This window comes from Rhinolophus hipposideros, assembly GCF_964194185.1.
Source record: "Rhinolophus hipposideros genome assembly, chromosome: 4".
In the NCBI taxonomy this organism is placed as follows: Eukaryota; Metazoa; Chordata; class Mammalia; order Chiroptera; family Rhinolophidae; genus Rhinolophus; species Rhinolophus hipposideros.
Window position 1 is genome coordinate 12,257,024 of NC_138050.1, and position 15,835 is coordinate 12,272,858.

The 15,835-nt window shown below is 31.9% G+C and overlaps 1 protein-coding gene across 4 annotated transcripts in view; it reads left to right on the forward strand.

Annotated features, from left to right (window-relative positions):
• Positions 1-15,835, forward strand: part of NBEA (neurobeachin) — a 656,028-nt gene that overhangs the window by 70,466 nt on the left and 569,727 nt on the right. For all 4 annotated transcript variants that reach the window (XM_081046841.1, XM_081046842.1, XM_081046843.1 and 1 more), the window contains exons 3-6: positions 1,803-1,903; positions 2,143-2,238; positions 11,347-11,468; positions 13,117-13,243. In XM_081046841.1, the coding sequence (XP_080902967.1) occupies positions 1,803-1,903; positions 2,143-2,238; positions 11,347-11,468; positions 13,117-13,243 (446 nt within the window). The remainder of the gene's footprint in view (positions 1-1,802; positions 1,904-2,142; positions 2,239-11,346; positions 11,469-13,116; positions 13,244-15,835) is intronic.

Consider the following 15,835-nt stretch of genomic DNA (forward strand, 5'->3'; position numbering starts at 1 on the left):
TTCAAAGAGGTACTTTTCATTTAATAATGTGAAAGTAACACTAGAAGGTGATTAAACTTAATATCCATAGCAAATTGGTAAGAGAATTTCATAGTTTTAGTATATTTTTCCTTTAAAAATTTTGTTCAGAAAAGATGACCTGTTATAAAATTTAACTGTGCTGCTTAGTTATGTTACATGCACAATAAATAAGAAATTTTAATAATTATATTATTAAATACAAATTTAATAGATCACTTTTTTATGATATACATAGGATGAGATGAGATAAAGGTTTGCAAATAGATCTTAATTTTTTTAAAAAAAGTATTTGTAGGTGAACCTTTAAGATATCTTTTATGAAGATTGCCATTGAAGCCAATTGCTTAAAAATGCTTCATATTAACTTAGGGTTTTAAGATGTTTGATTTTTATCTATAATTCTCTCTCAGAAACAGATCTTCTGACTAATATGTAGAAACTGAATGTTTTTGTTACTTGAATGGTTAAACATTTTGTTTCATTAAAAGATCTGTCTCACAAATGACATATCCACAGTCACAGTTTTATCGTAGAGATTTTATCGTAGAGATTTTTTATTGTCTACAATTTTTGAAAAATCTCTACAATTTAAACCTCTACAATTTAAAATCTCTACAATTTTATCGTAGAGTTCTTGTGACATTAAGTGAAATCAGTCAGCTGTTTATTGATGAAAATAATCATATTAAATTTCAATTTTGAAATATGTAATATTTTTTAGTCTCAAATTCCAGCTATTAACCTATAATATTGGATAACATATATTATATATCAATAACTAATTATTTCAAGTTATCCTAACTTGATTATTTATTAATTGATGATAAATTATTTAGAATGTATATGTGTATTGATTGTAATAACTTGTGTAGTATCTTTAATTCTTAGGAAGTGCTTTAGAAATCAAGAAAATGAATTCAAAGTATTTAGATGTTAATTTCTTGCAAAGAAAAATTGATAGAGGTATGATTCACAATGTCTAGAGATGAGAAAGTAGTTAAGGACATGAGATTAAATGTATATATTTTTTATTATTTGGGAAGATGGTGTGTCTGTTATATGCACATAAACACATTAGCATAATTGATATCATTAGTGATATATTTAAGTGATACTTCCATTTAGAGACTAGTGGGTGTGAATGAGGACTCCTGAGCCATACTACCTCTGTTCAAATTCTAACTTTACCATTTACTGGAGTGTGTTCTTATTCAATGTAACTAAGTGATCTAAGCCTCACTTTCCTAATTTTTAGAAGGGTTATGGTAATAGTACTTATCTCATAAGCTTGTTGTGAGTATTTGTGACGTTAATACATGTAAACCACTTGGAATTGTGCCAGGCAAGGAGTAAATGCTCAGAATTATTAATGTGCCAAAGAGTATTTCATGAACATGTTCTAAAAGAAAATATGGTCACTAATTTAAAATGTTCAGTCATTGTATCTTTGCATATCTTTGCCTACCTTTCCTTCAATGCAGCCAGGTGTGTGTATGTGTGTGTTTATTCTGGTAACTCATAAAAATGTGTATATTTGCTAAGAAAAGTTAATGGAGGTGGAAATCTGATGAGGAAAAAAGTCCTAAAACTTTAATTTTTTGGTGTTCTTTTAGCTTAACTAATTAAAATGATTATTCATGAGGATGTTTAACTATATTAGATATACATATATATGTAAAATGACATTTACGTTGATAACTTCTGTTCTTTAAAAAAGTGTATTACCTTGACAGCTGGCAGCTTATGACTAGAGTTCAGAATAACTTTATTTTCCTTTGAAGATCTTCTAGTTGATATGTTGGGGGTTCTTGCCAGCTACAGCATCACTGTGAAGGAGTTGAAGCTTTTGTTCAGCATGCTTCGAGGAGAAAGTGGAATCTGGGTAAGCTGTGGTTAGAGGGAGAAGTGTTCAGTATCAGTGCATTAATACTTAATGTTCAACAATTTGTCTCTAGAGAGCTGTAAACTTGAATTTGTAATGGAAATTGTTCCTCTTAAAGAGTTCAGCAAATGATTCAAGATTAATTTTCTCTAGTTAGAAAACAGTTCAGTGGCTAACGTGATATATTAGGTATTTTTGCTAAATCTGTACAATGACATTTCTTTTTCTTGTTTCCTCAGCCAAGACATGCAGTAAAATTATTATCAGTTCTTAATCAGATGCCACAAAGACATGGTCCTGACACTTTTTTCAATTTCCCTGGTTGTAGTGCTGCGGTAAGTTTAAAATACATGTTTACTTTTATTTATATATTTTTAAGTCAGCTCTATGAAGGTATAATTTACATACAATAAAATTCACCATTTGAAAAATCTGGTTTGATGAGTTTGTAATAGTTTGGTAACCACCACCGCAATCATGATTTAGAACTATTCCATCACTCCCCCAAATTCCCTTATTTCTGTTTGAAGCCAATCTCCTCTCCCCAGCCCCTTTCTCTTGCAACCTCTGATTTATTTTGTGGTTTAATTTTGCTTTTTCTAGAATTTCATATAAATAAAATCACACAGTATGTAGCCTTTTTGTCAGGCTTCTTTCACTTACCATAATGCTTTTGAGATTATCCACGTTGTAGCTTACCAGTAGCTTATTCTGTTCCTTTATATTTTGAGTTGTATTACATTTAATGGATGCCACACTTTATACATTGAATAGTTGACTGACAGCTGGGTTTTTAGTTTTTGGATATTGTAAATAAAACTGCAGGGAGCATTTGAACATAGATCTTCTGTGGGTATCTGTTCTTACCGCTTGAGTAATAAAAACATAAGAAAGAGATTGCTGGGATTTATGGTAAGTGTGTGTTTTTTTTCATGAGAAGGCAGATTGCTTTCCATAGTGGAAAATTTTGCATTTCCATCTCCAATGTATGAGAATCATGATTGATCTGCATCCTGGTCGTTGTCCATCTTTTTAATTTGAGTCATCAAAATGATTATGTAGTGGTCCCGCATGGTAGTTTTAATTTTGTATCACCTCATGACTGATGAAGTTGAGCATTTTTTTTCATGTGTTTATTGGCCATTTTTTCATCTTCTTTTGTGATGTTTGTGTTCAACTATTCTGTTCATTTTTAAAAATTTGGTTGTTTTATTTTATTATCCTAAGAGATTATTGTATATTTGGGGTATAAGTTAATTTTTCAGATATGTATTTGTCAAATGGTTTCTTCCAATCTGTGGCATTCCTTTTTATTTTCTTAACAGTATTTTTTGAAGTATAAAGGGTTTTAATTTTATGAAGTTCAATTAAAATCTTCTTTTATGGCGTATGCTTTTGTAGTCTAAGAAATCAGTATAAACAAGGTCACAACATTTTTTCACTTTTTCTACTAAAAGCTATGTTGCTTCAGCTCTTATATTTAGGCTAGTGATCGTTTTGTGTGAATTTTTAAAAATTACTTTTAGTTTTCAATTATACTTGACATTTAGTATTATTTTATATTAGTTTCAAATGCACAGCATAGTGGTTAGACATTTATATAATTTAAGAAGTGATCTCCTGATAAGTCTAGTACCCACCTGGCACTACTCGTAGTTATTACCGTATTATTGACTATATTCCCTGTGCTGTACTTTACATCCCCTTGACTATGTTGTAACTGCATTTTTAATGTTGTGTGAGGAAAGGTTGGAGGTTAAGCATTGTTTTGTATATGGATATTGAATTACTTCATAACCATTTGTTGAAGAGACAATTTTCCCCCACATTTGGTTACCTTGAAGCCTGTCTTGAAAACTACCTGGCCATGTTTGTGTGGATCTGTTTCTGAACTTTCTATTTTCACTTTTGTCCTATATGTCTATCCTTATGCCAATAGCTGTACAGTAATAGTTCTTTGTAGCATAAGTACTCCAAGTTTGTTCTCCATTTACAAAATAATTTTGGGTATTCTAGATTGTTTGCATTTCCATGTACTTGTGAATAACTTGTCAAATTTATGAAAAGCCTGCTGTGATTTTGATTGTATTAAACTGTAGAACAATTTAGAGATAATAGATATCTTAACAATATTGAATCTTCCAGCTCATAAACACAGTGTATATCTTTATTTGGTTTTCTTTGACTTTTTTCAATGTTTTGTAGTTTTCAGCATACAAAGCTTTCAGCATACAGGTCTTAAAAATCTTTTGGTACATTTACCCACAAATATTCTCTACGGCTTGTGGCTGGTATATGGAAATGCAATAGGTGTTTTTGTGTATTAACCTTATATTCTCAGACTGCTAAACTCACTAGTCTCAGCAGTTTTTTAGTAAATGCTTTAGGATTATTTACAAAAATAATAATTTTACCTGTGAATACAGCATACTTTATACTTACTATGCCTTTCTATTGTACTGCTTAGGATCTCTAGTGCAATACTGAGTAACAGTAACATTTTTTACTTATTTGCAGTCTTAGGGAAAGCATTAAATGTTTCACCCTAAGTATGCTATTGATTATAGGTTTTAAGAAATCGCCTTTATCAGGAAGAGGAAATTGCTTTATATTCCTATTTACTAGGGGTATATTTAATCATTAGTCTGTTGATATCAGTGTTGAATTTTGTCAAAAAAGTATTCTATGCAGAGGAGGAAATGGGGAGGGAACAAGAACTTTTATGGCTATTATTTCATTTGAGTCATACAATCTATGTAAGGTAATGAGACTATCTTTGTTACCTCAGTTGAGAAACTGAGCCTCAATGATGTAACATTGTTTAGGATCGTGACGCAGAACCACGACCTGAACCAAAATTTGCCTGACCTTAAGTCCACTGTTTTATTTAATAGCAGATTGGTTAATTTCCAGACATATTACTTCTGCTATTGAACTGCTAAAAAATTCAGATAGGAGTTAATTTTAAAATTCATGCTATTACAGTGTTTCTGATAATCTGCTTCTGGATGAACATGAACCAGTGGTATCTTAGTAACAAGAGGGTACATACTGTTTGGATCACTGCTGAGAGAAGTGCTTTCAGATCACTAAAATTATGACACTGATTACCTCGAATAACCATGTGTACTAGGCCTTCTGAATTGTATTTTGTATTGTGGAGATGCCTGTCTATGAGCTGTGCTGCCTCCATATAAGCAATTTGGTAATGTTTCCTCATTCATAGAGTAACTTACACTTCAGTGATTTATATAAAGGTGGATGAAATGTAAGATAGAATTTTATATGCCCTGTGACTGTTATGGATATATTATTTAGATTTGCCATTCATGACTATGATCTATTTCATTAATCTGCTTAATTTAGGAAAGAGTGGACTTTTCTATTCACTGAAACAGTTTGCTGAAAGCACCCCATCTGAATATCAGAATGACTTTTTTTTTTGCCTATTACCATAGATAAGAACATAGATTTTGGAGTCAGCTAGACCAGGAAACAGTGAGGGATATAGGTGTGAGGTTCAATGGACTCACTGGGCACAATGAGGGACACCCAGTTGTGGGTCCCTAAATATTGTAGAAGGAAATATGGAGGGCATGTACAGGCAGCTTAAGTCCAAAATCACAAAGGTAGTTCAAAGAACATGCCATTAGCACCATGGAAATCAAAGGAGATATAAGGAATCTGCGAAATGGGTGATAAGATCAGGCACAAATGGTTTGGAGGTAAATAGGCCTGGGTTCCATATCAGGCAGTGCTATCCAAAATTAGCTTTTGTGCATTGATTAAGGGAGGATGTATGCATTAGTTAAAAAGGGTTGCAAAAGGCTAGGGATGCAATATACACTGTATAGAAGCTTTTTGTATTTTCAGTTTTGATGCATTTTTTTATTATAAAAATAATATGACTATTTTGAGAAAACAGGAAAATACAGTAAAATTTTGAAGGATATACCATTAATAATCCACAATCTGTCATGTAGCAATAAATTCTGTGAATATTTAAGCAAACTTTATTTTAACTGCTTATTTTGAGGTAATTATATATAGACAGGATATTGCAAAGTTGTAGTACAGAGATGTGCCATATACCTTTCACTTGTTTCTTCCCCCGATGGTTACATCTTAAATATCAAAACCAAAAATTCACATGGGTGTAATGTGTACATATCGTTTTGTGTCATTTTAACACAAGTGTACGATGTCTAACCACCACTGCAATACAGAACTATGCCATCATTACAAAATTCTCATTCTACCCCTTTATAATCACACTGACTCCTTCTTCCCTATCATTCCCCGATGCTTGGCAACCAAGTGATACGTTCTCCATTCCTGTCATTTTGTCATTTTGAGAGTGTTGTATAAGATGAATCATACGGTATGTGGCCTTTTGAAAGTGGCTTTCTCCCCCCACTCAGCATAACACCCTTGAGATCCATCCAAGTTGCTGTACGCATTGATAGTTCATTGCTCTTTATTGCTGAGTAAGTAAGCCAGTGTATGGGTGCACCAGTTTGTTTAACAGTGTACCTCTTGAACGGCATTTTTGTCATTTCTGGGCTTTAGCTAGTACAAATAAAGCTGATAAGAGCAGTTCTGTGCAGGTTTTTGTGTGGATATGTTTTCATTTTTCTGGCATAAATGCCCAGCGGTGCAATTGCTGGGTAGTATGGTAAATGTGTGGTTACTTTTAAGTAATGGCCAAACTATTTCCCAGAGTGGCTGTACGATTTTACACCAGCAATGTATGGGAGATCCAGTGTCTCGGCATCCTTGGCAGCATCTGGTGTTGTCACTGTTTTTTTTCCTTTTAGCCATTCTGAGAGGCATATAGGGATGGGTATCTTACTGTGGTCTTGATTTGCGTGTCCCTAGTGGCTAGTGATGTTAAACATTGTTTCATGTGCTTTTTTTCATCCTTATATTCAGGAAAGTTCCCTTTATGCCTTTTCCCATTTTCCAATTGAATTATTTGATGTTTTTACTGAGTTCTTTACATATTCTAGGTACAGATCCCTTTGTCATATATGTAGTTTGCATATATTTTCTAGTTTGTTGCTTGTCTTTTCATCCTCTTTACATATATATAGATGTATATATATGTATATATAGTGTCACATATAGAACAAAGGCTGTGAATTTTGATGAAGTCCAATTTATCAAAAGATTTAAAATTTTTTTTTTTTTATGGATTGTACTTTTCGTGGCATGTCTAAGTATTAGGTCCCAAAAAATTTCAGCTGTTTTCTTTTAAAAGTTTTCTATTTTTACATTTTACATTTAAATCTATAATCCATTTTAAGTTTTGTACTAGGTATAATGTTTGGATTGAGGTTCTTTTTTTTTTTTTGCCTATAGATATTCAAATGGTCCAGCAGCATTTGTTTAAAAAACAAAACTTATATGTCCTTCATCGAATAGATTGTACACCTTTGTAATGAAAAATTTGTTGGCTATACTGTGTGACACTATATCTGTGTTCCCTATCCTGTTCCATTAATCTATGTATCCCTCTCTCTGCCTATAATACACAGTTTTGATTACTATAGCTTGAAATCAAGTAGAGAAATTCCTCCCACTTTTTGTCCCCCAGAATTATTTTAGCTATTATATTTCATTTCCCTTTGCATCTAAATTTCAAAATAATTCTGTCTATATCTACAAAAAAATATTGCTAGGTTTTTGATAGGAATTGCTTGAATCCAGTATCAATTTGGGGAGAATTCACATTATCTTTACTATGTTGGGTCCTCTAGTTTATGAACCTGATATATCTGTCTGCTTATTTACATCTTTAATTTCTTTCATCAGTGTTTTGTAATGTACAGCATATAATTCTTTTTATTTAATGGGTACTTTCCTCCACAGTAGTTTTATTTTTTTATTTTATTTTATTTTTTATTAATTGCAAGTGTACAAAGCAATAATAGTCTTACACATGTTAGATTTATACCTATGTATTTCTTTTTCTCCCAGTGATTTTATTATTTATTTATTTATTTATTTATTTATTTATTTATTAGTTTTAGGTGTACAAAGCAACATAATAGTTACATATTTATTTAATAGTTTTAGGTGTACAAAGCAACATAATAATAACATAATAGTTAATGTATAATAGTTAGACATTTATACCCCTCACAGAGTCATAACCACCCCCCCCATGTACTACCCCTCTGACATCATATATAGCTGTTACCATACCATTGACTATATTCCTTTTGCTGTATATTCCACATCCCGTGACTATATATAAATATATATATATATATATGTATACACATATATCTATATGTATAGACACACACACACACATATATGTATATATATATATATATACATACATACATATACATATATACGTATATTGTAGTCACTTAATTCTGGTTGACATTCAATATTAGTCTCCTTTAGCTTCAGGTATATAGCACAGTGTTCAGGCATCATATAGAAGCTTTGGTTGGTATATAAGAACAAGAGGTTGATGAGTACCTTCTACAAATGAGACATTTCAGGTCCCTAAAACATTTATTCTGGCTATTATGCATTAAATTTAAGAGAATGTTTCTAACTAAAGGTGCCTGTCTTGTTGAAGAGCTAGGATGTGATAACGATCTTTATTTATCCATGGGATTATTGGAAGTCCACAATGAGACTGAGGAAAATGCAATTATTCTACAGGCTGTCAGCCTTTTGGTACCAATTTTACCAAGACCAAAGACTATTATTATTTCATTATCATTCAAGCTTAGATTTTTCTGTTGTAACATTTTTCTTTCTTTTTTGTTATGTTTTGGTTCATTAGTGTTTGTCACTGTGTATGATTTAGACTGTCTCACTCCTACCATGGGGAAATAACAAATGATCTTTTGGACCACGTATCTTTTCCTTGATGGATGAGTAGGTCTGGAAAACTTGACGGGCAGCTTGTCTCAAATTCTTACCTGTACCTCTTAGTTTAATTCAGTGTTTAAGTTCAAATGTAGGGCCCAGTAGACCGAGTGATGAGACCAATGACGTAAAAAGTGGTAGGCCATTGGTTGGGGATAGAGATTGCATGGGTCTGTGGAGTAATGGGGGGAAAGGAAGCTATAGACTGTACTCCTAAATGCTTTTCATTGCTCCAGTGAGAGTGCTGTAATGAGCCCCTGTTGCTGATGTGAAAGTGCAGTTGAGTATGGTGGTCTTGGCAAAGGGTTGAAAATACTGAATCTAACACCGGGCCAGTTGTGTTTTATTCAAAGTTTTAAGGAAAAAGGAAATAAAGAGCTTACAATTGATATGGTTATAGGTAAAAACAAAACAAAACAAAAAGAACAAATTAACATACATGTTAAGTAGTTTATACAATTCTGTAATTCTGTAGCTTCACTTTACTATTCCAGTGTCCTCAATAAATATTTTTCCTGTTTACCTTGGTACTCTGAAGCAGCTATAGTAAGTGAATGCTGGTGTAGTGAAACTTACAAAGGTACTGTGTTTCCCTGAAAATAAGACCTAGCTGGACAATCAGCTCTAATGCACCCTTTGGAGCAAAAATTGGTATAAGACGCAGTCTTATTTTATTAGTATAAGACCAGATCTTATATAATATATAACACAATATACTATACTATACTATACTATACTATGTTATCAGGTATAATATAATATAATATAATATAACATAATATAACATTATAATATAATATAATTTAATATAATATAACATAACATAACATAATACCGGGTCTTATATAATATATAATACATAATGTAATATAATAATGTTATATAAGACCTGGTCTTATATTAATTTTTGCTCCAAAAGATGCATTAGGGCTGATTGTCCAGCTAGGTTTTACTTTCGGGGAAATACGGTATTAACCAGTAGTAAACTTGGCAAGAATTGCATTTTACTAGCAAACAAATAAAAATAAATGAAATTTAAATCTTTCCCTTTGTAAAAAGTTAAGGAAGGCTTATTGACTATTAAACTGCTTGAACTAATTAATTTAACATTAAGATCTGAAAGAACAATGTATGGGAAATTTTAATTCAATTTTAGCATTTGAATCTTTATTTGAAATTGTATATGTGTATCTGTGTATATTTCTGTTTTGTTTTTATTTTTCAAACAAAAAGCACTTATAAACTTTGCCACTTTGAGATTTTTCCATTGACCACATATTGAATGTTTTCTATGTCTTATGTCACATACTGGGAGTCTGAATTATATTCCTTACTCTTGAGGAACTCTTATGAGTAGACAGATGCAAAAAAGAGCTTTTTATAATAAACGAGTGTAGATTTAGGTGCTAAGTACTATGGGAGCACATGAAAAGAGAAACTAAGCTGGAGTGATGATGTCCAGGAAAGCTTTACAAAGAGGGACACATTAGCCTGGAATTGAGGGATGATTGGGATTTTGATGGAAGAAGTCTTATGGACAGAAGCAACATCATATACAAAAAGGGGAGTTGTAATAGATCAGGTGGGACAGCTGACATATTTAGGTGTACTTTGCAATGTGGAGTAGATAGTAGGAGTGCATAATATCAAAAGGGTTTGTTGGAGCCATAGGGTGTGTGAAGAGTCTTGTATAACCTGAAGAAATTCAAGCTTTATTTTAAATGCAGAGAATTTTTAATATGGAACTATTTATATTTGAGAAAAGTTATTATCCTTTCAGCAATATGAAGGATCTATTTGGTGGAGCAGAACAGTTATCAAATCATAATGGATAATTACCTTTTATGGCATGGAAATTTGAGTACCTCATAGGAAGATAAATAAATCCACTCAGATGTTTGTTGACATCAAGTCAAGCATTCAGCCAGTTTCTCATTTTTTCCTTACAATGGCTAGATTTTTTTTTTTTAATTGCTAGTATCACTTGAGTACTGTATTATTCCTTTCTTACCTTATGAGTGGATCTGAATCCTTTCTAGTCATCAATTTCAGTTAAGTTTCTGTATAATAAAACTCATTCTTTCTCTTCCTTCATTTCAGTATTCTGAGCATTATTTATTAATATTTATATTTGTTTAGTGTTGCTCCCATTAATATTCTCTCACCTAATTGTTTTTGGATTTAAAGATTCAGCCTTCTTTAATAAAATGAAGTATTACTGAAAACCTAACATAAACCATAGAAAGCTGAAAATTCTGAGACGTGTAAGACACATATTGGTGAAACTGGAGGAGGACTTCTGGAGTATAGTCTGAAACCTGTGTAACATAGACATGAAACATCATTCATTGAGTAATTAAAAATGCAATATAGTCAATGAGTAATATTTGTAGACTATTAATAAGATAATAATTTCTATTTTTATATTTGTCCATAGTTTTCTGATATTTATGCCTTCACTATTTAATCTGTAAAATCCATATTTGACTATAGTTACTGTCACGTTTTCTTTAACTGATACTTTTGTGTCTTTTCTCATTGCCTTGTAGGCAATTGCATTGCCTCCTATTGCAAAGTGGCCTTATCAGAATGGCTTCACCCTAAACACTTGGTTTCGTATGGATCCATTAAATAACATTAATGTTGATAAGGATAAACCTTATCTTTATTGGTAAGTAATATATTTAATTTTAGCACTTTGACTTAAGTAGTTCAATTTTGTAAATATATAAATATCAAGGCAACAGAGTAAATGAAATACAACATTAATATATATTAGAATATGTATGTTAATATTATAAAGATACAGTTAAGTCAGTTTATTTAACTTACTTTTTGCTGTTGTCTCACTGTGTTTTTTTCCAGTTACAGTTTGTCTTACGTTTTCCAATTTCAGTTGAAGAAGGAAGGGTTGCAGGCCTTCTTTGTCTAGTGTATCAGTATAGATCAATTCTTAGTGAAGATGCTGGTTCCTGATCGTGGAGAGAAAGACACTAATCTCCTACCCGATTTCATTCACTCTGCCTTTTTACTTTGTTTTGTGAGCATAATTAAGACATGCTTTAAAATATTAATAATAATAACCATGTAAGAAATTATAATCGGATAAGATTAATTATTTGATAGGTAACTATCAGAGTGGGTTGCTCAACCCAGCGATGGGTGGACCTGTAAGGAGCTTGGTAATTTCCGGTTACCCATAATGTACAATAGGAACGTAAACTTCATTGATTGCCTTACTATATACTAGGTATTGCAAGTACTTACATGTATTAACTCATTTAATACTTGCAATGCTCTGAAATAAGACTGCCTGCATTTAACTCCTGTCTTCACTGTTTACGGTTTATCCTGGTGTCTTTGACCGTAAAATGAAGACAATAGTAATACCTATCATATAGGATTTAATGAAACGATAATATTGAATGTGATTTTTGTACAATGACTGACTGAAATAAGTTGCGAAAATGTGGTCTATTTATAGCTTGTAAGCTTATTATAAAAGATTATTTATGGATAGCAGTGAGAGGGAGTTTTAAACAAACATGTAAACTTCCAAACAAATGGGGTTGAACTTCAGAATGGTCATTGTAGGACCACGTATATTTATTTCAATAGTACTGTTATTTTTCAAAGCATTTATAATTTTTTAAAAAATTTATTGAGGTGACAATTGTTAATGAAATTACATGATTTCAGGTGTACAATTCTGTATTACATCATCTATAAATCCCATTGTGTGTTCACCACCCAGAGTCAGTTCTCCTTCCATTATAATTTTTTTTAATACTGTAATTGAATTCATAGCTAGGAGGAGTTTTTCTCTAGAAGAAAATAAGTGTATTTCATAGTTACATAATTCTTTTAACTAAAAATAAAAATGTACTCCTTTGCATCTATATTATATTTCAAAGTTGTCTCTGACATTATTTATAATTTGTAAGCTATTTTCATAGATATACTAGAATTAGAGACTGAGTTGTTTTTGAAAACATTAACTGTATAAATGATTTTTGTATTTGCTATTCAGATAATCCTTAAAGGTAGATATAAAATGGGCCATTAATTTGTTTTAATGTATTTGTAGTATTTTAAATTGAAATTTTAAAAGGTTCTAAAGTCTTCTATTTTCCCAATTTAAATTCCATATTGTTTTCTAAATCTTTTATGCTTTAGTCTTTATTTGGTACATATAATAGCCCTCTATAGGGAATGAGTTTTATTTTTATAATAATGTTTTATGTTATTTAGATAATAATCTTTAGATATATAGTTCTTTGTATCAGAGGATATTATACTATTCTCAGTTTTCTTTATAGTTTTCGTACTAGCAAAGGAGTTGGCTACTCTGCCCATTTTGTTGGCAACTGTCTTATAGTCACATCACTGAAGTCCAAAGGAAAAGGTTTTCAGCACTGTGTGAAATACGATTTTCAACCACGCAAGGTAGGTATAAGTAAATATTCCTGTTGAGAATGACACAATTCACCATTATGACTGCTGAAATAGTCTCTTTTATTCATTTTCTTATGACAACTAAAGCTTTTCTCTGATTCTTCATCCTCTTTCCACTTTTATGTCTAACTTTTGACATAAAAAAGATAAGGCTCTCTCTCTCTCTCTCTCTCTCTCTCTCTCTCTCTCTGACAGTAGAGGTGAACAATAATTACTAATAATAAAACAGAACAATTATAACAATGTACTCTAATAAATTTTGGGGGATGTGGTCTATGTCTTTCTCTCTCTCTCTCTCTCTCTCTCTCTCTCTCTCTCTCTCTCTCTCTCTCTCTCTCTCTCACTGTGATATATTCTGTGGCATTCTTTTAGTAAATACTTTAGTAAGTAGATCCCCCGATCCACAATTTCTCCTTTTGAGGTTTCAGTTACCCGTAGTTAACGGTGGTCCCAAAATACTAAATGGAAAATTCCAGAAATAAACAATTCCATAAGTTTTAAATTGTGCACTATTCTGAATAGTGTGATTAAATCTTGAGTCTTCCTGCTCCATCCCACCCGAGAGGAGAATCATCTGTTTGTTCAGGTTATCTGTGCTGTATAGGTTACCCCTTTAGTCACTTAGTAGCCATCTTGCTTATTGGTTATCTCATTGATTATGAGAGAGAGAGGGAGAGAGAGAAAAAGAGAGAGAGAGAGAGAGAGAGAGAGAGAGAGAGAGAGAGAGAGAGAGAGACATAGACCACATCCCTCCAAATTTATTAGAGTACATTGTTATAATTGTTCTGTTTTATTATTAGTAATTATTGTTCACCTCTACTGTGTCTAATTTATAAGTTAAACTTTATCATAGGTATATATGTATATGTGAAAACATGGATAGGAAATAACATAGTATATATAGTTTGGTACTATCTGAGGTTTCAGGTATTTACTGGGGTCTTGGAACGTATCCCTCTCTGTAAGGGGGGACTGCTGTATTGTGTATTTACTGAGTACCAGACACGGTAGTGGGCACTGAGATATGACACTGAGCAAAACAGATATCTGTGCTTTTGTGGAGTTTTTATATTTTATAGTAATTTTTATTCAGTTTCATGACAGCTTTCCACTCTTATTCTTATCTCCAGAGCTTTTATTCTTATTTTTCATCTACCTATGATATATTGCTATGTGGATGTCTTTTGGGTCAGTCAACCTCAGAATATGTAACACTGAATTTACCACTTCCAGTTCCACATGTATACATTCCTGTTCTTAAACCCTCTGTTTTGTTTAAGAGGCCTACCATCTTCATAATAGTGGAGACTGAAGCCAGATTTGTTTCTTCTTTTTCTATTAAAACCCATAGTTTTATTTATTTATTCTTTTGGAGTTTATATCTCTCTATTTTTTATATTAGTTTCAGGTGTACAAAACAACATGATTATATATTTATATCCCTCACAGAGCGATAACGCTCCTGCCCCCAATCTATTACCCCTCTGACATCCTATATAGTTGTTACAATTCCATTGACTCCATTCCCTATGCTTTTCTCCATATCTTGTTTGTTCTTCATCCCCTTTTTGATCTTTATATCAGTTCAATTTTCATACCATATATTTTGTAGCTCTGTAATATGTCTTTTTAAAAAAACTTATATACTTGCTACTTAAATTTTTCATATTGCTCTCCCCTAACCTTGGATCCTTTGTATCTTCCTCTTATAAGCTGTTTTACACACTAATATCTGATTTACATTCCTGCTCATATTATTTTACCGCTCAAGCCAACAAGCCAATCGTTTGCATCTCATTAACTACAGAATACAATTTTTAGCTTAGTTTTTCATGATTTGGATTTTATTTTCAGCTTTTTACTTATACCCTTTATTTTGGCAAAACTGAGCTAATACACATGTTTCACTTTTTTATCTTTTCCTTTCCGAATGTTCAGTCTCTGGCATGAAATACATTTACTTGCCACGCCTCGATCACAGCTGTAGGTCTTAAAATCAACCCTACTGTTATGTTCCATTTCATATAACACCATTTCCCTGGAAATCTTTCCCTAATTTTCCTTGCTCTCCACATATAATGTCTTTTATAGCACATTATTGAAGTATTTCTTGTGGCAATTATTTCTTTTAAATCCTTATTCATTTAAATTAACTATTGAGACTAAGATATGTGTTGGATTTAATTTTGTATTCTTTCAATACCACAGAGTATTGAACTTAGACTATCAATAACATATGCTTGATAAATAAATAAAATATGATTTTAACAATCAAAAAAGCCCTTTTGTTTCCTGAAGGAATGAATTACATTTATCTGTACAGCTAATTTATATTGAGCAATTTATTTCCCAGTAGTATGAAATAAATGAGGTATTATTATTGATAAAGTGGGACAAAAGGTGTGGAACTAGTGGTCAGTGCATCTTTGTAGGTAAAACCTTTTCTTTGTGGCAGTGAGAAGCAAGGTAGTCATGGCAGTAAAGGCCAACTAATTTAGGTCGTTGCTGTGATCCACATTTAAAATCTAAAGCTTACTAACCCTTTTTACTGTTGTTTCAGCACAATAATGCATAATATTGTGC